At 36.2% G+C, this 22,556-nt stretch overlaps 1 protein-coding gene across 1 annotated transcript in view; it reads right to left on the minus strand.

Annotated features, from left to right (window-relative positions):
* Positions 1 to 22,556, minus strand: part of MALRD1 (MAM and LDL receptor class A domain containing 1) — a 246,477-nt gene that overhangs the window by 179,933 nt on the left and 43,988 nt on the right. The window contains exons 12-17 of the mRNA XM_031052491.2: positions 21,900 to 22,067; positions 20,758 to 20,878; positions 9,896 to 10,048; positions 9,655 to 9,760; positions 8,013 to 8,380; positions 5,477 to 5,889 (exon numbers count right to left, since the gene is read on the minus strand). Coding sequence (XP_030908351.2) covers positions 5,477 to 5,889; positions 8,013 to 8,380; positions 9,655 to 9,760; positions 9,896 to 10,048; positions 20,758 to 20,878; positions 21,900 to 22,067 — 1,329 coding nt within the window. The remainder of the gene's footprint in view (positions 1 to 5,476; positions 5,890 to 8,012; positions 8,381 to 9,654; positions 9,761 to 9,895; positions 10,049 to 20,757; positions 20,879 to 21,899; positions 22,068 to 22,556) is intronic.

Here is a 22,556-nt window from a genome sequence, read left to right on the forward strand (position 1 = left end):
GAATATTCCTGTCTTGTAGATGCTGTAAGAGACAACTGGCATACTATGTAACATCAGATTACACAGAAGCATTTTATAAGACCACTAAGTTAATTCTTTTTGATACATTTACAACCTACAGTAAAATGCCAACAAAGTCCCTTAAGTGAGAACATCTGAAACAACACTGGTCAGCACTTATGCTTTGATAGCATAGCCGGAATAAGAGATAGGCATATTCAGAACACCAGAAGAAAGCAAAGACACAAGTCACATTTTGTTTTAACAAAACAAGTGTCTGTTTCAGGAATGGATGTATTTTTTCCCAAAACTGACAAAACTTCAAATATACAAAATTGTCTTGTGAATAGTGCAACCACAATAGCTGAAAACAGCATGTTGGAGTGTCAAAGATACAAACAGTAATGTACAAAAAGATAAAGGAATGCACTGTGCTTCAGCTGTCTATCTTCCCATGTCTGGTCTTATTCCAAGCCACCATACCTAATTTAAAATGCTTCTCAGGAATTGAGAAGTCTAATTTGCATCATAGTCAACATACTCAGGCATATATGTTTCAGAATCAGGCCCTCAGAATAGAATCATAGAATCATAGAATGGCTAGGGTTGGAAAGGACCTTAAGATCATCTAGTTCCAACCCCCAAGGCATGGACACCTTACACTAGACCATGTTGCCCAGGCTTATGAAAACTTATTGTTGAAAATGCTTCACCCGAACTCTGTAGCCCCTCTGTGCAACCCAGCATTTCTTTTCTGTCTTTCATCTAGGGTGTTTCTAAGAAAATAAACCAGTCTTTGATCCTGAAGCTGGATCTTCTACAAATCTGTCCAATGGTGGTGTTTTCCTGTGTCTATTAACTGATGTCTGTAAAGCATACGCTGGTATTTCTGCCTTGCCCTCACTTCAGGCACATAAAATGGTCTCTTAATTCTCTTTGGCCAAAAATTTCATTAAACATGTAACAACTGAACACCTTTGAGACCTCAAACTTCAGCAATATCTGGTAGAAATTATTCAGCAATGTTAATAGCTTGTATCCTGCACTAAGAATAACATAAAAATAGGACATCAGGTACTAAAAATAATAACCAGATGCCTATGGTTGAGCAATAGCAGTCATTTTTCTCCTTCTTAGTAGCTGGTGCAGTGCTGTGTTTTTGACTTTTGGCCTGGGAACAGCGCAAATAACACCGATGTTTTTAGTTGTTACTAAGTCATGTTTACCCTGACCAAGGACTTTCTGAATCTCATGCTCTGCCAGGGTGGAGGGGAAGCTGGGAGGAAGCAGAGACAGAACACCTGACCCAAAGTAACCAAAGAGGTATTCCATGCCACAGCACATCATGCCCAGGATATAGAACTGGGGGCAGTTACCCAGAAGGGCTAGATCACTGCTCGGTCAGACTAGGTATCAGTTGACGGGTGGTGAGCAGTAGTATTCTCCTCCCTTGTTATTTCCCTTATCATTATTATTATTGGTGGTGGCAGCAGTGATTTGTGTTCTACACTTTATTTACTGAACTGTTCTTATCTCAACCTGTGGGAGTTCCATTATTTCTATTCTCCTCCCAATCCCTCTGGGAGCAGGGTGGGGGGAAGAGGGTGAGTGAGACAGAGACTGCGTGGTCTGATATACAGCTGAGTTTAAACCATGACACCAGAGAAAATAGGTCGGTTATTGTTCGTGTCTGTAGAACATAGTGTTATTCTATATTCATAGCAAATGTATAATTCTAATTGTCAATCAATATTCTATTACTTTGTAAGCCAATACCTAACTGAAGATAGGATTAAAATTATTACAGTGGATTTGGTTGTTTACTTTTCTTAACCACTTATAAAAATAGAAAAATAGCAAATGCATGTTGTATCTACTTAATTGCAATTTTATTTTGTATATAAAGTTCCATAAATCTAGTATATTTCAATAATTTTTCATTATTTGTTTTCTCCTGATTTTGGTCCTTGCTTTTTACGCTTCAAGGGAGAAAGTTTTACATTTGAAGGGAAATGTATGGTTTTATATATGATGCTCAAAATGCTAAAAATTTTAGTAATTATGCTCAATATAGTATTAATAATTAATCAGGTACAAACAATGCATTTACATTTTTTTAGTTTCATAACAGCCAACAAAAAAGACCAATCATTATTAAATAATCACAGAATATTAGACTCTTTTATGCATTACTCATGCTTTACATTACTTATGCTGAGTATTAAAGGTCTATAACCATTTTTGTTAACAGAGATAAAGATATATATTGCAGATAAGCAAAAAGTGAATTGGACTGGGGTAAAGGTTATTGTAAAGGTAATTATTTTTCCTCCCCCCCCCATCCCCTTTAAGTAATATGTTTTCAATATAGTCAAGTTGTCTTAAGTATCTTATGGCGGAGACAGTAAATATATGATTTATATTATGACTAAAAGCAGATTACACAGCCCAGAAAGGACTGAGGTATAGAGTTTTGCCATTGTTCACATAATAACACCATTGCATTTTTCTGTATCCAAAGAAATTTGAATTCATAGAGTAAGGTAAGACAGCTATATTTATCTAAGAATCTTTGTACTTTCTTTTGATCAGAAACTATTTCAGGTATTATGATTATTCAAGGGAAATAAAAGCAAACACAATTCATCATCAATATAAGTAGCCTACCATAGACAGATTTTTGTTTTACTACCGTTTGAAATTTATTTTAAGGAAAAGGCATGTAAGCAAACTTCTCAGAAAGAGTAAAATAAATGTAGATCAAGTACATTAAGAGCCTATTCTTTTCCATGTTGAAACAAGGGTCCCATATAATAAAAAGGGGCATCTTGAAATATATTTAGACTTGTAATTTTTACCAAAAATATCAAAATAAGTTAGTCTCCTTTCTCATAAATTATTAAATCTTTTGCAGATTTCTATGTCATACCAGTTCTGAATTCAAAGGGAAATTCTAAATTACTAAGGCTGCCAAACTGAGTTTTATAAGCATGTGTATTTTGCACCACTTTTGTTACTTGGCTCAGAAAAATGCATTCCTTTCATTTAAATAGGGTAACCCTAAATTTCCCTTCCACTCACCCAGCTACTCCTGTTCTGGTCCCTGATGTCACATTTAACCCCCTGCTGTAAAACATCTGATTGAACAGCAGCAAACTTCAGCCACTGTTTGATGGCAGCTAGAACAAAGGTTTCCTGATAAATTTAAGATTCTGAGGTTTAGTGGGAGCTGGTGTGAGCAAAGAAAGTCCTTATGTGCTGTTCCCTTTGGGTTTCTGCCAAAGCATTCAGTTAAAGGCCTTACAGTTTCCTATCTATAGAGTTACAAACTTTCAAAAGGTGATTAGGCTTTCAAGAGATCCTCAAACATCTTGCTTTGTTGCTTTGAATTTTTAGCTGAGAAATCATCCTTTTCTTAGCAGTTTATATACAGGACAGTCATTTATATATTCCCAAAGTCAGCTTCCTATGTTGGCAAATAAACCGAAAACATGAGTTTGATTCATAATGATTCTTCCTTGGAATATGGTAAACAAATGATAGACTTACATAGTGAGAGAAGGGGAAGAGGTGGTAGTATCAGCTATTTTAGATATACTATCACCTCTTACATTTTGAAGAGAAAAAGCAAGATATAGGTTTGTGCTTCAAAAATTTAGGTCATCTTTGGTCCTAGAGTCTAAAGTTTTCTATTCACTAGGAATTTCTGAAAATCCTAAAATGTCTGATGGGATGCTCTGGCTAGAAATTAAGAAGACTGGGAAGATACATATTTTGACCAGGAAATTATTAAAAAGTTCTATCTTATTTTCAGACCCTCAACAAAGAAAAATCCATTCTCAATTGAATCTAAACATTTTCTTTGATGCATGGAGGTGATCTACAAGACTTTTTTGATGTGAACAGATGTGAAAACACTAACTTTATAGGGTGCGGAGTGCACAACATACTAAACATAGAGGGTACAGCTATAACAGTCAGCCAGCAGACAGCCCAAAACTGACAGCCTGTTCTAGTATGCATCTCAGTATAAAAATTTCAGAGAAAAAATGATAACAGACTGTGAAGATTTCCCTATCACCACCACATCTTTAGCCTTGGAAGTAACCAAACACTATACACGTCAAAGGAAAATTGGAAAGAGGTCATCGCAAGGCAACTTATTAGCAGCAGAACAACTTGTTCTCTTCAAAATTCCTGAGTTTTGAAGGGTTGCAGATTCTGACACAGCAACCTCCATCATAAGAAATGTGATACACAACAAGAAACATAAGGTCTTGACCTCTTTCTTCTGAACAAATAATCACATTATACCTTACACCCCATGCCCAACGACTATGGAAAACAACACTAGATGAAAAAATTGCGAGATATTTCCATTCCCAGCACAGAACAGGGCAAGTACAATAGAAAACCTGACAACACTATCACATTGAAAATATTTTAAGTTGCTTAATAATCTTCCTAGCTCTCAGGAGGTCAAGTATATGACACACAGGTTTATAGTATTTTACACAAACTACCAAGTGAAGGATATGTTTTCTTATCTAAAACACTAACACAGACAAAAAAAAAAGAAACAGAAAGGCTTTGTTAGCATTATATTGATGCTTATTTACATTTCTACAAAGGGTTTTGACCAAAAAAAACCACTCTGCTTCCAGCTGGCTTTTCCTCCAAAGAGGACAGAACTTCTTTCCACCTAAAAATTATATTTTGTGAAATAAATATGGGACAATCTAAAGAAAATATTGCATTATAGCAGACTTAAATTGAAAGCTTTTATTTTTATAATATGCCTTAGGGGGTTTCCAAGTTAATGTTATGACCACTTGGCAGTCAAATGACCTAATATCTCTCTTCTAATAAGCCTGCAGGTTCATTAACTCAACCAGAATAAACAGGTTATGCATAGTGAAAGGTAAATAACATACAATTTTAGATTTGTAGCTGTAACTTACTATAGTATAATTTTCCAAATGATACTTGATCCTTGACCTAGTCTTTCAATCAAACATTTCAAATTGATATTTTTTCTGGCATTACACAATTAAAGATTAACATGTAATGCTGGAAACGTAAGGCAGAGAAGAGGATATTCCTTTTAACAGCTCTTCTTTCTTCAACAAATCCAAATTTTTTGCCAAATTGTTCTGTAGCAGATTCAGATAAGGTAGTTTTACCAAATGCTTGAAAAACAAAAGTAGCATCTACTTCAAATACCACATGTTCCTGTTCAAAGCATTAAAATTAAGTATTTTAGGGAGAAAATAAACAAACAAAGTCCTCTCCGTACAAAGAAAACACCCCGAAACAAAAACCAGACAGACTTAATGTAAGAAAAAATAAGTCCTTAAAATGTATTTCAAAGTAAATTTTATCAGACAGATAGAAATAGCTTTGAGACTGCTATTATAACAATCAGTTATATACTTCATCCAGCAATTAAGCACTTTGTAACCTAGAAGGATCATACCTGGAATGGCTTAGAGCTGCTGATGTAGAGTGTCTGTTGGATCCATCTGTTTCCCTGATTTCCAAACTTGTACCACAACAGCCATCCACCAGTATTACTCACAGTTCTCTGAAAGACTGACAGCTTGTAAACTTGCTTTCCAAACATATGATAATGAAAGCGAAAAATGCATGTTCCATTGGCAGAAGGGTTGAAGAGAGGACTAAGCAAAACTGCTTTATCTTTAAATTGGCGTGGATCAGAGGACTCCATGTAGAGGTAGTGTCCCCACACTGTGCCTGTTGTGTGATCCTTTAATGGGCCTGTATTAACTGTGGGGGTTGGACCCTGTATTCTGATCCAGTCGAAGTCATCCTCAACATCCTGTTCCCAATTGCACAGCCCATTTTCAAAGTCACACTGTAGGTCAGGGTCTGAAACATAAACAGAACAGTCAAGTTAAAGCAGTATCAAAAGGTGATTGTGCTTTAATGTATTTTTCTCCTGGCAAAAATGTCTAATATAGAGAAAACCACATATCTTCTTGCAAAAAAATTCCCTCTGAAGACTAAATATACACTTCCTTGGACCACAAAAGAAAAATACATTCTTACTTAATTACCTCTTCTTTCAATATATATCTGGCAAACTGTACATAAAAAATGTATTGAATAAACAGAACTGTAAAGAAAATGTTATTATTCATATTATTAAATTTATGCATCTTTTCAATTTAAGCAAGCCAAGTTTTTTAGCTGAAATTTAACTGAGTAAAGTAGTTAAGGAGTTAAAACTGTGGTTAATTAGATTAAATAAACTACACAATTCAGTCTTGTAGGTATGTGCAATAACTGATCTAACACATTTTTGCACAGCAGAAGTAGTCCTAAAATTGATTGTGGTTTAGATCTTTATTATCCTCAGTGATAGCAGCATGATAGTTTTATCAATGCAAAATTCAAGAGAGGCATTTATAATACTTTATTATAACTTTATTAGACAAGGCAAAATATATTGATTAGCCCAATTACTCTTAATTTAAAAAAATAAAATGTGTATCAGAAGTGGAAAACTGGCATTTCATCTTGAAATCTGCCCCTCACAAACAGTAACTGATACAATAGCCTTTTTGTTAATTAAGCTGTTAATTTTTGATGCTTAAAACTTGAAGTCATATACTATTTTCTTACTGTAGACTTCAAAATGGGTTATGAAGAAGATAAACATATTACAAGTGGGAAAAATGAGATAGGCTGCAAAGCCTGCACTTTCTTTTAAATTCAGATCAGTGTTAAGTTGATATTCAGAAAACATCAGTGCAGCCTCATATGCTCCCAAGCACGTAAGGTGTTCCCTGTTAGTCAAACTCATTGTGATTTGCATTATTACCTCAGGACATGATAAAGCAACTGCTAGGTAACTTTGTATTATGTTAATGTTCTTGAGTCCTTAAAATTGATGAATGCATCCTTTGGGGAGAAAATCATCAACAGCACCTTTCCACGCTACAAGGTGAATGTCAAAAATGTGAACAACCCAGAGCTTTCCTCAGTACTTAGAAAGTCTTTCTTTAAAAGGGGAGAGTTATGCCCAGCATGCCTAGTGTCTTCCAGTACAGATATTTTTTCTAAGTAGAAAAAGTATAGGTCATAAAAAGAGATAGGACATACACTTCTCTCAGTTCATATACATCTTCCCCTGTTTTTTTTTTTGTAGAATCAAAGGCAAAATTATCTGGCACACTATGAATCCTTTATTTTAACTTATAATGTATGTGTGTGTTTGTCATGGTTTAATCAAAGCTGGCCACCTCAACCCCTCAGGTGGGATGGGGAGAAGAATAACAATAGAAATAATTGCAACAATAATACTAATACTAGAAATTATAATAACAGGGAACAAAAACAAACAAAAAAAGGTGAAATAAAATTTCAGAAAACCCAAGTCATGCACAGTACAATTCCTCACCACACCCAGACTGATACTCAGCCTATCTCTGAACAGCAATGGGCGCTCCCAACCAACTTCCCCCAGTTTATGTACTAAACATAACATGCTGTGGTATGGTATCCCTTTGGATAGTTTGAGTCAGGTGTCCCGTCTCTGCTCCCTCACAGCTTCTTCTGCCCCTTCTCACTGGTAGAGCATGAGACTGAAAAGTCCTTGATCAGGGTAAGCACTACTTAGCAACAACTAAAATATCTGTGCCTTACCAGCATTTGTCTCAGGCTAAAACCAAAACACAGCAGTGTACCAGCTACTAGGTAGAAAATTAACTCTATCCCAGCCTAAACTGAGATAGTGTTTTGCAAAAGTTAAAGAAATATGACTAGTTTGAATAAAGGAGATTGAACTGCGTTTACTCGCAGTTATAACACATCATATGCATTTATGTTAAAAAAAAAAAAAAGAAAATCAGTCTTTTTCATCAATACCTTTATTCAGTTGAATCACCACTGGCTGTGACATTGACAGGCTGTAACTTTTTTACTTCAGGGATGAATTTGAAAGTAACATTTGATTTGACATAAAGTGAGAAGTAATGGAAATTACTTACTACAGCTGTCTTCATCTGATCCATCCCCACAGTTATCCACAAGATCACAGACCAGTAAACTGTCAATACATGCTTTTGTGTCTCTGCACCAGAAATTATTAGGACCTTCACAACTTAATGCTGGAGGTGGAAGAGCACAGTTTTCAAATGTAATATCATCAATAGCTGAAACACCATCGTAAAAACCTAGACTGATTTTATCAAGTGAGAATTGGAAAGGATGTGGAAGGCGCCCTAGCTGAATGACTGCCTTCAGCCATTGATCTCCCTTGTTGTAATATACCCTCCAAAGGACAGTAGGTTGTTTCAACCCATCCACAAGCAATTGCATCTCTGCTGCCCCAACTGAATGTCCGTAATTGTAATACCTAAAATGATTTAAAAAAAAAAAGTTAAGGGTGAAAAATTATGAGAATGTACCATACCGTGTATAATGGCAAGTATATTTTTTGCTATAGCTCTATGAAATATAGGAATTCCACTGTGCCTATTACCCAGCTTCATGTAATTCAATCTAGCTACATGTAATTCAACCCACTTTCTGAATGATGGTAGCATAGGCTGCTGTATCAGTCTAAGGCTCATTTCAAGAACTGAAGATCATGAGAGAAGCAGCACACTTCATTAAAACCCATAACTGAAGAGACATTTGCTTTCCTATTAAGCAATGCACGCTGCTCACTCAGTTGCATATGTTTTATAAATTTAATTCAATATACAACTGAAAAGTTTCAAGAAGGAAAACCAGAACACTTACTGAATGCAAAAATGCACATTCTACCTGTGTTATTGTTAACGTCTTATTTTACAGCATTTCTGGAGCATCTCAAAGCATTAAAAAACATAAATATTTAGGTGAGCAATTGTACAACAAAACTGGGAACAGAACCAACAGTTTGTAATTTCCAGACCTATACTCCAAATCTTGAGTCTTTGATAAAAATGAATTTCCTCTTCCTGTGGCAAATGTAATTGACAGCCGCAAGAAAAACGGCACTTAATATCATCAAAGTCAGACCAAACATTTATTTAAAGAGTAGCACTACTTTTGACCTTAGTAAATGAATCATCATAACTTTTTCTGTCCCTCTTTGGCAAGATTGAACAAAGACTGAAACAAGACAGTAACTGAAAGTTGGTTGTTTTGTGTTTTGTTTAGTCGTTGTGTCCCCCCCCCCCCCCCCCCCCCGTTTGTGTATATAACCAAAGGATTGGAAGCAAAACACCAATTCTGGCACTGGAGCTTCTGCTTAAAGATGATACAATCTAATTTGATACTGTAGGCAAATCAAGGAGCTACTAGATTTTTAGATGGTTTCTTTGAACAAAAATTTCACAATGTTTTCAAATCGACTGAAGTAGAAACATTAGCATTTTTGTGGTATTTTTCTGTGTATATGTAGACACAATCCTTTAACATAATTGTACTTCAAACCTGACAGTCATCCCTATGTTTCAGTTCTGTTCTCCAAGTGCTTCAGCTTATTTCTGCATGTTCTCGGTGAAGTCTATATGATTAAAGAATAGAAAGAAATAAACACAGCAGAGGAAGGTGTGTCTATTGCAAACTGTAACCTCAGGTTTAGTTCAAGAGAAGCAATGCGAGACAATCCATACATTTTAAATCTAAGTTATTTCATACCAAAAAGACAATGTGCAATTTGATCCAGTTTGTCTGAACTTTGGGCTTCGTAGCTGAGCTATTTGTGAAATGTTGCTGCTGTTTTTCAGAATGAACATGAAATGACCTATCAAATTAAAAGAGAAAACAACTTTTCAGGCTGAAGCAAGAAAGTGCTTCTAAAAGATCTTAAGCATTCATGGTCTCTGCTTAAAATCTGATTAAAGGGCAGATGTATCTATTCGACTTCTCTGTTTCTTACCTTCAGGCTTGTCATATGTGTGATCCTGGAGGGGAGCTTGCTTCTGAAAAGCAGGTGCAAGAGCACTACTGGAACTTCTTACCCAGTCAAAGCCATCTGCACTTGCAGCTTCAATCCAGCCACAGCTTTCTCTTTCAAAGTCACATACAGCAGCTGAAATTAAGGAAACATTTGACTTTATCTCTGTACGTGACATTACTAAACAAGCTTTGCAGTATGAAAGGGTAATAAAATATTTCAAATATGTCACCAATATTTCTTTATCCTAGAAAGAAGTCTAGGAAAGAATGTGAGGAGGCAGAGTATAGCCTCATACCAGAGATGAGGTATTTGTTTTATAATGGGTAAAACAGCAATCCCAGAGGAACAACCAAGCCATCTTTATATGCAAAGCATTCAGTAAAACAAGCCCTTCCCTCTAAAGGCACTGCAGCCAAAGCACTCAAAGCAATTGAGGAGGTGCTGAAAATAGACTTCACAATCCTCAGGTTACAGAGCAAGAGAACATAGAGCACAGAAAGCTGTAAAAAGCCTTCTGCAAGATCTTGTAGGGAATCAGTGTTAGAGCCAGATTTTATTCATTAATTCTTCATCTTCTTCACCTTTTTCATTTTGAACATTATTTCAGCTACTTTTTAATGCCTTTTATTTCTAACGGTATCCTTATACTTTTCTTTGCTGTTTCTTTTAGTGTTTTTTTTTTTTTTTAACAAGCTCACTCACTAATCATGAAGGAACCATCACTATCACAGAAATATTACACTCACAGTGTCACCCCAAAGTGATACCATGCATATACCATTTAAGGGTAGTTTGTTTTACTGATGTTTATTGAAAGCTACCTTTACATCTTCAGCAGACTTAGTTTTCTCTGAGATGACTTGTTACCACAAAACTCTATAGATTTCTTTCTGATATTGGGTTCTTAGGCAAAATACCCTTTTATGGTTTGAGGAGCTTCACCCAAAGACCTTCACAAATCATATGTGCAGATTTTCTGGAAGCTGAATGATGCTTAATAAGAATTTATGAAAAAGTCTTGATGAAAATGGTATGTAAAAACAAATAAAGCCATTAGCATTTCTGCAAGAGTATAGAGTTCATCAATCTGTAAATCATGCAAAAATCTCTACCTGTCAGCACATATATGTTTAAGCAAAGCATGTATAACATCATCATTACTATCCTACAACATTTTCTTGTACTTTAAAGCTGTTCTTAAAGGCTCTAATAGGCCAAGATTTTAATGTTTGTTATTAATCAATAATTTTAAAATGAATTTAGGAACTTATAGCTATATCTCAACAAGAAAACAATCTTCAAATCTAGGAATTGAAAATAGCTTAACTCTAGTCATACTTGTCCTAGTAAGTTATTTTAACTCCCTTTGTAACGCAAACATACTAAGAAGCATTTTATCTGTCATCCCATTTCATGATTCATACACACTCAACTAACACTGTACCTTTTAGGTGTACTGGACTAAGTAATAATTTTTTATTGTAGAAATAAGTGGTAAACTAAAAAAAAAAAACAAGCAAACAAAATAAAATAAAAAACCAAACAAAATAAAACCAAAAACCAAGTCACTTATTTAAAGACTGAACAAGTTTCATCTTTACAAAATCCCAGTTACATTTCCCTTCTCCCCCACTTTCCAAATATAATCTGTTAAAGTTTAAAGGGGGAGAAAATTACAGAAACTACTTCCACATAGCAATTTAGGGTGAAAGATAGAATGCTAAAAATTTTTCAGGATGATTTTCTCATCTATATAAAATTATACTTTGAATCCGAAAGGACAGACAGAATGGGTAGTCTGCTACAGATGAGTACAGAGAAATACTTCTGCTAATTCTGTTAGGGAAATCCACTTCAATCTCCATGAATCTGAAACTGACAGACTTGTGATTTCAGTCATGCATACGTTTTAGTAACAGCAAACATGACTTGTATGTAAAACAGGTGTATTTCTTGTGAAATGAGGAAGAATTTTGCATACAAGACAGGTGAAATATATAGAAGGAAAAGATTTTAAGTAAATCTAGTTATTTCACTGTGCACCTACAAGGCAACTGTACTACAATCTCCCATTACCAACTTAGATGTATGACTTGCAATGATGGAGATTTTTACAGGGGAGAAATAAAATTTTGTGGGTGCACAGGAAACATTAATTGGCCCTGCACCTAAAGTAAATATTGCCCACCAGGAAAACCCAAGTACATTGTCAAATGTAATTGTTACAGTTTGATTTTAATAGATGATGATATTAAAATTATCTTCACTATATAACTCTGATTTTGATGGCAGTCTATTCTGTGCAGTGAGGCAGATCTGCAGTCATCTAACTAAAAGCAGTTTCATAACATCATTTTTAAGTGAAACAGAATCCAAAATCACTGGTTTATTAAATCTGACATTTTTCCGGAAATATCTCCTATCATATGATATTTTCATTTGCAAATGCTTCTCAGGTTCTAAATGTGAGTGGTAACAGTGTATTGATATGGGAAATAAAGTAAATTACCTTAGACTCTCTCCATTCAAAAATATCAGTAAAATCTGAAAAAAAAATTACATTTCTTAAACAACATAACTTGGTGATTTAGGCTGCTGGATACCCAGATACAGGTGAAACAAAACAGAAATGTATGTATTCTTTAACAGTCAAGTGCTTGGCATCCTATGTCTATTAAAATATTTTTTCTATATAGCTGAAGGGGAAAGACATGCTGCCTACCTGGGGCACGGATCAGGGAGGCTGCCTGCTGTAGTAAGTCCCACGGACTATTACACACTTCTAGTGACCCATGTGGGTTCTAAAGATATAAACAGTAGCAGCCTGGAGACCATAAAGAAGAACTACAGAGCCCTAGGAGAGATAGTTAGGGGCTCTGGTCTCAGACTGTCTTTTCATTGGTTCTCCAGGGTACAGGGGAAGACCATAAAAAAGCTAGGAGGATTGGCCAGGTGAATAAATGATTAGATCGGTGGTGCTATAGTCAGGGGTTTGGGTGTCTTGAACACAGGACCCAGGTTTGTTTTCCAGGTCTACTGGGGGCTGGCAGAGCTGCTCTGATAAAGAAAGGGAGGAGTGGTTTTGGTAGGAGGCTTGCCAGACTTGTCAAGGATATTTTAAACTAGATGTGTTGGGGGAGGGGGACATCATCCTAACACACCCAGTCAGTTGCGAGCACCTATAATAAATGCTCGGAGCAACGTAGAGATATGCCAGACACTCCAGCCAATGAGCTGGCTTCATTTGGAGCTCCTCTCAGATGCCTCTATACAAACGCCCATAGCATGGGAAACAAACAAGAGGAATTAGAGATGTGTGCATGTCTAAAGGAATATGATATAATAGGTATCACAGAAACATGGTGGGAGGGTTCCTATGTCTGGTGTGTTGGAATGGAAGGTTACAGGCTTTTAAGAAAAGACAGACCTGGCAGATAGGGAGGGGGAGTTGCCCTTTATGTTAGGGATAGGCTGGAGAGTATGAAACTGTCTGAGGACAGGTGAGCAGTCAATAGAGAGTTTGTGGGTCAGGGTTAAAGGGAGAACACCGATGGGAGACATTATTGTGGGAATCTGCTACAGACTGCCTGACCAAGAGGAATCTATGAATAAAATGCTCTACAGAGAGATAGGAAAAGCCTCACGATCACAGGCCCTTGAACTCATGGGGGACTTCAACCACTCTGATACTTGTTGGAGAAACAGTATGGCCTGGCACAAGCAATCCAAGAGGTTGCTAGATTGTGTAGAAGACAACTTCCTTCTGCAAGTAATGCAGGAGCCAACGAGGAGAGGTGCCCTGCTTGACCTCGTGCTCACTGGAAATGTGATGCTCCAGGGCAGCCTTGGTTGCAGCAATCACAAGACAGTCGAATTCGAGATCCTCAGAACAGTGAGAAGAGCGTGCAGCAAGCTCACTGCCCTGGACTGCAAGAGATCAGACTTCGGGCTCTTCAGAAACTTGCTAGCAAGTTTCCATGGGATACAGCCCTCGAGGGCAGGGGGGCCCAAGACTCCTCAAGGATCACCTGCTACAAACTCAGGAGTGTTGCATCCCGACTAGAAGGAAGTGCAGCAGGAGGACCAGGAGACCCCCTTGGATGGATAAGGAGCTGCTGAGAAAAATTCACAGGAAAAAAGAGGCTTATAAAAGGTGGAAGCAAGGACAGGCGGCCTGAGAAGAATACAGGGATGTTGTCCGGGAAACTAGGGACCAGGATAGAAAAGTTAAGGCCCAGTTAGAATCAAGCTTGCCTAGTAATGTTGAAGATAACAGGAAGGGATTTTATAGGTACATAGCAAATTAAAAACAGACTAGGGACAGCATAGGCCCCTCAAGAAGCTATCAGGAGAGCTGGCTACCCAGGATTTGGAAAAGGCTGAAGTTCTGAATGACTTCTTTGCCTCAGTCTTCACTGGCAAAGGATCTGACCACACCACCCAAGTCTTAGAAGGCAGATGCAGGGACTGTGAGAATGAGCACCTTAGACACACTGTAGAAGAGGATCAGGTCTGAGACCATCTTAAAAACATGCACATACACAAGTCCATGTGACATGATGAAATCCATGCATGGCTCCTGAAGGAGCTGGCAAATGAAGTTGCAAAGCCACTGGCCATCATATTTGAAAAATCATGGCAATCAGGTGAAGTTCCTGATGATTGGGAAAAGGGAAATATAACCCCCATTTTCAAGAACAGGAAAATGGATGACCCAAGGAATTACAGACCAGTCAGTCTCACCTCTGTGCCTGGCAAAATCTGGGAGCAGATTCTCCTGGAAGGCATGCTAGGGCACATGAAAAACAATAAGGTGCTTGGTGGCAGCCAGCATGGCTTCAGTAAGGGGAAATACTGCCTGACCAATTTGGTGGCTTCTATGATGGGGATACGGAACTGCTGTACAGTGATAGAGCAGTTGATGTCATCTACCTGGACTTGTGCAAAGCTTTTGAAGCTGTCCCACACGACATCCTTGTCTCTAAATTGGAGAGACATCAGTTTGATAGGTGGACTACTCAATGGAGAAAGAACTGTCTGGGTGGCCGCAGGAAATGAGTTTTGGTCAATGGTTCAGTGTCTGGCTGGAGACCAGTGGTGTCCCTCAGGGATTGGTGTTGGGACCAGTCTTGTTCAACATCTTTATCACTGACATGGACAGTGAGACTGAGTGTGCCCTCAGCAAGTTTGCTGATGACACCAAGCTGTGTGGTTCGGTTGATACACTGGAGGAAAGGAATGCCATCCAGAGGGACATTGACATGCTTGTGAGGTGGGCTGATGGCAACCTCATGAAGTTTAACCATACTGAGTGCAAGGTCCTATATTGTATAAAGCCTTGGGTGGCACGGTTTAGTATGAGGTGTCCCTTCCCATGGTAGGGGAGTTGGAACTAGATAATCCTTTCCAACCCTAACTATTCTATGATTCTATGATGCTATGGTTTTATTGACCTAAATAAAAATAAGATATGATGGTCATTATTAAGGCCATCTAGTAATTTACCCTGTGTTCTCTACCACTGAAGTTCATGCCATGTTTGTTGTCACAGTGGATAATCTGCAAGAAACTAAAGTGTACAGGAGTAACTATAAAATGAGATGTACATTCACTCAGAATTTTACCCAGCATTTTGGAGATAGAATTGGAAATGTTATATTCATTACTTCTGAGTCCTATAGAAATTGTGAAAATGTGTGTGGTTTCTGGCAGTAAAATGCCCTTGCTCTTTCCCCAGTCTTATTCCCTGCTTCATCATCATCATCATCATCTGTAGGCTGGAAGAGTGAGGATTTACACTGCAACAAATATATAGAGTGCAGACCTATATACCAGAGCATAAACACACAATAGGATAGGTATGTTAGGTCACTGCTGTAAATCTGAAGCTTGAAAAAGTCAATAACTTTTCTCTTGCTTTAATACATGGAAGTTATGTGTAATAGTTTATAGCCGTAAGAAATTCTTCAGCTCTAGAAGAAAAGCTATGAGCTTTTAGCAACACTCAAGAGAAAACTTTTTTTTATTCTTAGGCTTTTTTTGGTGTTACATTTTTTTGCGGTTTTGTTTGGGGGGGTAAATGTTTTGTTTGCGTGTATTTGGGATTTTTCTTTGGTTTCTTGGTTTGTTTTTTGGGGTTTTTTTTTGAGTTTTGTTTCATTTGGGGGTTTGTTTAATTGATTTTTTTGGGGGGCGGGGGGTTGATGGTGTTTGGTTTTTTGTTTTCTGGTTTTGTTTGGTTGGGGTTTTTTTTGTTTTGTTTTCTTTTTTTCCCTTTTCTCAACTAACTTGAATACATTTTAATTATTTTTTTCAGTCCAGGACATGACCCGAGGATGGATGGTGAGAGATGAGAAAATTAGATGGTGATCTTGCTTACTCATTGGTTTTGGTGGACCCTAAGATCTAAGGAAATCATCTTGCTGGAATTTCAGAAGAAAAGACTGAAATGAAAAATATTTCAAAATGTATTTTAAGCTTATGTAATATCCTTGCCTGGTTCTCATACCCAGAAGAAAAACTTACATTAAGAAACACAAAACCAGCAGCAGATGGAACATCATGGGAAAAAAAATTAGTATCAAATAAAGGAACAATGTAGTTGTAGGTGGTGAAATAAGCAAAACATCTGTGCTTAGCCAAGCTAAGAATTAGGAAAAGTGACTGAGAAAAATGAAATACGTGCATCCAATTGCAAGAACATGCATAACAAAATGTAGAAAGCAATGGTGTACTACATAAACGTGAAGACAGTGAAATACCATTTGAGAAGTATTATAAGAGCTATTCTAGTGCCGTATACTACCAGACCAGCATGCTGAAAGAGAAATACTTGCAGACATTTGCATATCTACATTCTGCTTCCTATATTACAAACTGCAGTGCTAGCACACATTGAGCCAACTCCACAATACAACAATGATTTATAAGTAAGTGATATATTTAGAGAAAAGATCACTATAAATTTAATGGTCCCATTGTTTAACCTTTAGCATGGCATTGTTAATATATCATTTGGATAAGGAAAACTTAGGTATAATAAGGATTTTGTCGGTCATATAATTAGAGAAACAAGAAAATCAGTTGCCTTATAAAGAAGTTTGTGATTAAGGGTAACCTAGGAATGGTTAAAAACCTCACTAGATATTTATCTTTACTTTTAGGTCTAATTTTGAAATGGAAGCACATAGTAAATAGCTAAGATGAAGGGTATTTTGAAACATAAATAATCATATTTAAAGTGAAAACAGTAGATTTTCATTTTCTTGATTAAAAGCTACCACTTAACTGCTATCTCAGAACTGTGATAACTGATGTTGTATGCAACTAAATCTATTTAGAATGTTTGTAAATAACCTATAGATTTGGACATGGCATTATTTTGTCAGAGAACAAACTCCTAGTACAAGATTTTGATAAGGATCAAAATGGGAGAGCAATACAGACCATCATAACCCAACAATACATAGAATGTATAAACACATTTTGAAGAAAATTACAAAAAAAAATGCAGCAAATCAAAAAGCAATAAGAGTGTAATAAGGGTTTTAATATGAGTAACACCTGCAAGGAAGGAGTAAAGAAGTAAAAATCTTCTCAGTAGTGCCCAATGAAATGAGAATTAATAAGCAGTTGTTACTGTACTGTGAGGGTGATTAAATACTAAGACAGATTGTCCTGAGAAGCTGAGAAGTCTCCATCTTCAGAGATATTCAGAATCTAAATGCATAAAGTCCAGGGCATTCTGGTCTAGTGGACCCTACTTTGAGCAGCAGGGTTAAACTGGGTGATCTTCAGAAATTCTTTCCAGACTCAACTATTGTGTCATAACAGCAGAATTTTTTCCCCATCAAGAGGAAAGATATGCTGTCTAGTGAACATTTAATAATTCTGGCTTTAGCTAAAGCTACCTAGTAAAACAGAACTCAGTTTTCCAACTTCAAGCTCTGTATATTTTGGATACAAATATTTCTAAACAACTAAAATACCCTCTATGAACATCAACCTCTATCCAAGAAAGACTGGATACTAAAACTGTAGTAAAATTGCATAAATACAAATAAAAGCTGTAGTTATTTCTTTAATCTGCTAAAAGTCAAATAGATTTTTGCTTATTTGAGCAACAACATCTCTCAAATTTCCTGATAAATGCTATCAAGTATAAGCATGAATTTTGGATTGCACTAACACCTGTGAGGATGCTTTTATGCTTTGTGACATACAGTACAGCACAGTCAGAAAATACTATAAGGGTCTTTTCTACAATATTTCTGTTATTTATGGGAATGCTAGAAACCATCATGCTCCGAAATAAAAACGAACCAACCAACCAGTACTAATTATTGCTCATGGCAACTCCCTTTGAAAATGCATCACAATTTTTATAGCATAGTTGACAATTCAGTGCAAAAGAGACTTGTGTTCAAAGATGGAAAGTATGACCACGGTTTCTTATGTAGAGCAGGTAAATGAATGTAGAGAGTTTCAGGAACTCAAATATGTAGCTTCAAAACATTTTCAAGCTCCCTTCTGACTGTACAGTGGAGACAGACTCTGAGATGCACCACCACCCTCTGCTTTTCCACGTGTTATTTTCCATGCACAGAAAATCCAAGCATGTAGCCCAGTCAACAGTCAGTATTTCCAAACAGAAAATGTTGACACAGCCTAAATCATACCTTTGAACATGTCTGTGCACAGATACATGTGTAAAACATACAATTTGAATGCTGGTCTGTGACCACTGCATTTTTCATGCTTCCTATCTCACTGTTTCCCAAGTCTAACTACAGGAATATCTACCTTTTAAGAGGCATGTCACACAGAGGAGCCACAGAATTTCCAAATCTGTACAAATGGAACATATTTCCCTCACTTTTTTTTAAACATAATTTTGTATGGATGAGAGCATGTGTGCACAAATTCTGTTCAGTGTATTTTACAATGGCTTCCTGATTTAGTTTCCAATATCTTACAGATTAAGATTTTATTCATAATAGCACCATACCTGATATTGAGAATCTTGAGAGTTATAAAACAAAATACTGTATTTTAAGCAACTCTTTCCACTAAATAATTAATCAAAGATCTTTTTTTATGGTTTCAATGCTAAGAGAGAAGTAGATATTACAGAAAATTAAAGGAGATAAAACTCAGAGTAGAATCAAAATGAAATAACTATTTCTCAAGAGCTTTTACTTTAAATTAAATTACAGCACTTATGAAATGTTGTAAACTCCTAAAAGCCACTCTTGAAAGCCTGGCAAACAGGAAAACATATGTAACAACCTAGATTTTTAAATTTTCACTTACGGCAGTTGGCTTCATCATGGCCATTTGAACAGTCAGGTGTAAAATCACAGCATTTGTCAGATGAAATACATTGTCCATCCCCACATGAAAAAAGTCCCAGTGGACAGTAAAAAGATGAAGAATTAGCATCTGCAAATTCTGTTTGCCCTTAAAAATCAGGAAAGAATATATAAGTGCATATACATATATATATATATATATATATAAAATTCAAAGAAGTGCTTTTATCATCTTTGAATATAGTAATGTACTTAACATGAGGAGCAGTATCACCTTAAAATGAGCTAGATTATATCACAACTGGTAAGAAATACAGCAGATAATGTCTGAGATTCTTAAACTAGGTATTATTCACCACAACATTCAAGCTTTTGTATGAAAAAATCATCAATAGCACGTTAAACTTCTGTGGTCAGGCTCCAGTTCAGAGGTGAGGCACTGGGTACAGCAGCCTGCTGTTTCCCAGCAGTCAGAGGCCAGGTCTTTCGCAAAAGCTTTCTGTGGTAGTGGTGGCCTCTCTGCATTCACTCACAATGAAAGTTACAAGAAGCCGTGTGTTTGATGTTTCACCAGTATTAGCTTGCACCTCAGTCTACACATTAGAAAACACCCTCCATTTCAATGAAAGGGAAAACAAAAACGCAAGGACTACTGGTTATACTTGTGTGGTTTTCTGGAAAGAGATTAAGGGAGAGGAATATCATTCAGCTTTTCATATTTTTCATTTAACTTAGCATTTTTAGCTGCTCATATTGTTATCCAGACAGACCTTTCTTTAAAAATCACTCCCTTCTAAAAATATCTTTGTTACTGACAGGTAAATAGGACAGTTGTAGGGAAAATAATTAAAGTATAAATAATGTTTCTTCAAATACCTAGCTACCATCCATCAGATTTTATACAGGGATCAGAAAAGCCTTAAAGACACCGCAATGAAGTTTTCTATTGTGCCTTTAAATTCTTCCAATAATAGAGACTCCATCATTACCACTGACTGTTTATGTATCCATGCAAGTTTCAAAAACATCATTAGTAGTCAGGAAGAAGAGAAGCAGCAGTCTGATAGAGGCTACACTATTTTATATTTCCATCCATTGGCACTTCAAGATTACAGAGTATGAGTATACAGATAAGTCTGGTGGACATTTACCGTATGTTACGTATTTGACACTAAAGATAGGAGAACCTTCTTTCCCTAAAGATAATGCAGTGGAAATTATTCTTCAGTGGAAGTTACAAGGTACTTTGTTTCTGTCTCTGCATCCAGGTGTGAATGTGAGCAGGTACTGTGTAGTAAGTGGTATCTGGAAATTCCTACCACAGCTCAAGCCACAGAACTATCGAACTAAGAACTACTTATGAAGACCCTCATCCCATGTTACACACTAGCATCTATTAGAGATTACAGCATATGGACTTTTTCCTCAGATTATCCCCTACTTTCTTAAAGTTATCTCAAAGTTGTCAGTCAAATCACAGTTACACATAACAGACATTGAGGAAAATGTATTGAAAACCACAGTACTTGCCTTCACTTTCTTGGCTGACACCTGAAAGTGATTTACTCACAACTCCACATTCTTCTGTTATACTGATGTCATCAACAGCAACTGTAGCTTTTGTTGTTAGAATAGTAGCTCGTAAAATGATCTGTAAAGACAAATAAATAAGCCCACTAAATGTGACATGATAAAAGACATACCTATATATATATCTTTCTAATTTTTGAAATCTGCATGGGCATTAAATACCACTTATAACCAGCTCTGAATACCAATCATCAAAAACTACAGTTGAGATTTGATCCAAATCAGAAATCTACTCAACTTTCACATCCTTAACTACCTTTCCTTAGGGAATGTTACTCAACCCAGATGACCTTGCTTCAATCTAAACCAGTAAAACTCATCATTACTTGCAGGAACTGCTGCCTGCTGATAACAGTTGTTTTAAAAGTACATATTTTAAAATGAGCTATTAAGGTTTATGAAATTGGATGGTTTACAACTGTGTTTTTATCTATACTATGCTTGCTGAAACCAACAATATGTGGTACGGTAAATGTAGAGACTGTAAGGAGATATTTGTAAATACAAATAAATATTTAGGAAACCATAAAAGGAAGTAAAATTCAGTCTAAATTTACAAATAATGAGAATTTAATGCCCTTTCTTTTAGATGAGACAAAATTAAAATACTAAAACTGGATTTTTATTTCACAAATACTTAAAATTGAGCTGCTGATTCCCCTAACAGTTCCCAAGTTTCAGTAAAGTATAGCAGCCTGTAAAAGTAAACTTAAATTTGAAAGCTGCTAATTGTTTCTGTGATCAATACTGCAAATTGAGCTCTCTGCCCTTCTCTTTCCTTTAGCCAACATAATTAGGCCCTCACTCTGATCAGCACTTTTTATAGCAATTTCAGTTTTTAAAAGTTACTATGCTATTGCTACTTGACTTTTATTATGGAAAGGTGATTCTAATGCATACAATACCAAAACAACACTGATGTTCTTTAGTAGCTACATCTATTGAAAGATCAGAATGGATTTTTTTATAGGAACTTTAAAGAGTAGAATTTTTTTTTCATATTTCAGCATATGAGTAAATTAATTCAAAAGGCCAAATCAGAATAAGTTTTTGAAAGCAATGTAAACGTAATTTCTAATTACCTGAAAAGGTAAGTCTGTAGCTGCACTTTGTACATGTATATTCACTTTTGTCCACTGCATCTCAGGCAATCCTGAAATGTCATGCAATTTTTCCAAACTTCCATCCAATGCAGTTCTCTTAAAGACAGAAAGCTGGGAATCCTGAGACAACCAGTACCAAAATCTTACCTGTTAAAAGAGATTTTAAAGAAACACTTTAAAAACTACATAACTGCAATAAATTCAGTACTGCCTCAAATATGTACATTATAACAAGGAATAACATAACAGGTCTAAACACAGCCTTGGCATAAAATAAAAATGTACAAGACTGTGCCATGCTGAGAAGCATCAATGTCTAAAGATAAAACCATAGTTAAAAGTAATGCTTACTTTTAAAGCTTATTTTAAATGTATACTTGTCAGCTGATACAGACTGACTGATATGACTTCCCTTAACTCTTTTTAGCTCAGTAAGGACTTAGAAACCTCCCAGAGATTATTTTTCTTTGCAAATGCTGAATATAGGGCATATTCATGAGTAATTTAATCTCAGAACTGCAACAGCTGAGGTACTTACATGAAAGAAACCTTATTTTCTATTTCCATATTCAACACAAATGGAAATTATCTGAAAACAGATGCTTCAAATAATCTATTGAACTCCCTGAAATAAGT

Source organism: Melopsittacus undulatus, chromosome 1 (assembly GCF_012275295.1).
Source record: "Melopsittacus undulatus isolate bMelUnd1 chromosome 1, bMelUnd1.mat.Z, whole genome shotgun sequence".
Taxonomy (NCBI): domain Eukaryota; kingdom Metazoa; phylum Chordata; class Aves; order Psittaciformes; family Psittaculidae; genus Melopsittacus; species Melopsittacus undulatus.